The sequence below is a fragment of the Engraulis encrasicolus genome, chromosome 8, assembly GCF_034702125.1.
Source record: "Engraulis encrasicolus isolate BLACKSEA-1 chromosome 8, IST_EnEncr_1.0, whole genome shotgun sequence".
NCBI lineage: Eukaryota > Metazoa > Chordata > Actinopteri > Clupeiformes > Engraulidae > Engraulis > Engraulis encrasicolus.
Genome location: NC_085864.1, coordinates 6,396,328 through 6,398,827, shown reverse-complemented (window position 1 = coordinate 6,398,827; position 2,500 = coordinate 6,396,328). Strand labels below are relative to the sequence as shown.

General features: G+C 41.5%; 1 protein-coding gene across 1 annotated transcript in view; it reads right to left on the bottom strand.

Annotated features, from left to right (window-relative positions):
* LOC134454769 (FRAS1-related extracellular matrix protein 2-like) overlaps positions 1–2,500 on the bottom strand; it is a 168,458-nt gene that overhangs the window by 68,482 nt on the left and 97,476 nt on the right. Inside the window, exon 6 of the mRNA XM_063205929.1 lies at positions 1,977–2,207. Within this exon, the coding sequence (XP_063061999.1) occupies positions 1,977–2,207 (231 nt within the window). The remainder of the gene's footprint in view (positions 1–1,976; positions 2,208–2,500) is intronic.

Sequence of the window (2,500 nt, the reverse complement as noted above, 5' to 3'; positions counted from 1 at the left end):
TCATGGTCTGATTGAGATGCAGCTCAGTGTGCAGGCCATACAGGGGCACCAGAGCAGAGGAGCTCTGGGAAGCACGACTCACACGCCAGCCACACTAACAAGCCAGTACTGTGTGTGTGTGTGTGTGTGTGTTTACTGTATATGAAATGTGTGTTTTTGTCTTGCTTCCTAGATGGGTCATGGTGGTATATTCTCATCTAATCTGAAGACTGCCTGTCTCAAATGTCACCACACTCAAATTATTTTTTAACAATACTCTTCACTTTATACTTCTAAAGTTATGCTTCGTATCTATTTTCATTGCTGTTTCTGTTTATTTTTATTGTTGCTAGAGGTATTTTGCCGCAGCAGGGCCTGTTAGAGAGACTGTCCTCTTGCCGGCACAATACGCCACACTCAGGCCTGTTTCAAGGTATTTGGGGGGGCTAGGCAAAGAAGGAATCTACCGCCCCCAAACGCAAGAGAGTTTTCAATAGCACTAACATTGCACTTTTCAGTCACTGAATTTAGGGAGGTGCTACTACACTCAAAAAGTTGCCATTGCTGTTATTTTAATGCACATACTACATAACCACTTTCAGTCGGGGGCCCGAGGCAATTGCCTAGTTTGCTTGGCTGGTTGTGACATATCTGACCAGTCCACCCTGTCCCAACAGGAGATGATATGTTTGTAAATAAAATATTAGCATGGAGGGGGCCACAGGGCTACCTTCCAACTCTGGGCACATTAAGCCATAAAGCACAACTGGCCATAAACCCTGGTGACAAAGCGTTGCAGTGATTCCCCTCCCTGGCTGCCTCCATGGCCCATAACTTGTGATGGAGCAATATTGGAGAACACCAGCCCCTCGCCAGAGACTGCTACGCGGGGGGAAACAGATGGTTATGCGGCTCATAAAACCTACACTTTTTCACCTTTTACACTGGATTCCTTCAAACGCTTTCACATTTCATACTTTTCTTTTTTTTTCAAAATCTACACTTTTCACATTTCATAAGGACTGCACTGATATTCAATTCTAAAACCTACAACTTTTAAATTTTATACTGCTATTTTTTTTAGTCTCCTCTTTTCATATTTCATACTGCTTGCACTGCTATTCAATTTTAAAATCTGCACTTGGATGCTTCATATTGCTTGAAAAGCCATTTTTTTCTATCACAGCAGTGTGACAAATTAATACTTTTATATTCGTCACAGATCATAACACCTGGATATTATAGGATAAAGGAGGTACAAAATAGGCCTTTACAAGTGCTCGGGAACAGATTATTTTTTGCTGCGTAACAAATGGATAAAGTTTTCATTTGCCAAAATCATAATACATGGATTTTACAGCATAAAAGAGGCTTAAAAGTTGTCATTTTGGATTGCAGGAAAATGCTGAGTTAAGGGAATATTAAGAGAGGAGTATAGGTCTTTTACTTCTGTGTCAGCAAAAAATGTAGGTTTTAAATGTGTCTTGAGCTGTGTTTCCTTACAACCTTGAACAATCTGACCTATTGTAAATAACAAGTGATATGTTTCTGATTTATATACAAACACGTTTCCCTAGTATCTGAACACGTTGGATCAGTCATTTGGATTATGATATGTGTAATAGAATGTCTCCAGGAGCTGAGAACACAAGTTGAAAACCTATATTTTGTCTGGGTTAGGGTTAGCGCTAGGTCACAGCACTGTCAGATGGAAGATAATGAAATAAGGAAAGTCAGAATAAAGTGCCCAAAATTAAATGGGATTTCTAACAAATTGTTACCAACATGTAATGTATGTCATAATGTATTACTTAAGGCCCTGTGGACTTTCATAGTGGTATAGTGCTATGGTAGTTAAGATTTTTCAGTGCCTATCACAACATTCTACTGGTGGAACGGGGCTACGGAGTAGGTTCAGGGATCAGAGGGTTGCAGGGTTCGAATCCCAAAGCGTCAGCAGTATTATGTAATGTGTAAACGCAAACACAGGTACTCACCGTCTCCAGGGTCGACGATCTCCACGGTAGCCACCTCGGGGAACTCCAGGGCGCCCATGACCGGCTCGGACAGAACGATCTGGAAGGTCTCCGACTGCTCGTACTCCTGGTCGCTCAGGATGCGCACCTTCCAGGTGGCCGTGGTCTGGCCGGGGTTGAACTGCACCTGCTTCTGGGCCTTGCCACGGAAGTCTTTGTCCTTCACCGCCGTGCCATCCTTGGTGCCAATACCTGTGGAGAATAGAGAGAGAGAGAATAATGTAAGTAAAGTAAGTACATTTTATTTATAAAGCACATTTAAAAACAGTGAGAAATGGATCAAATTGCTGTACAGTGTCTGGCTATAACAAAAAAAGATGAATAAATAAAAGTAATAAAGCCTATTAGTAGCATTTTAGAAGCATTCAAATACATAGACAAAGACATCCGGGCACAGAAAAAGGAGATATAAGGAAAATGCACGGTTTCGGGGAAAAGGCTTATAAAAAGTGGTTTAGAAAGAAAGAAGTGGAGGAGAATGTGAA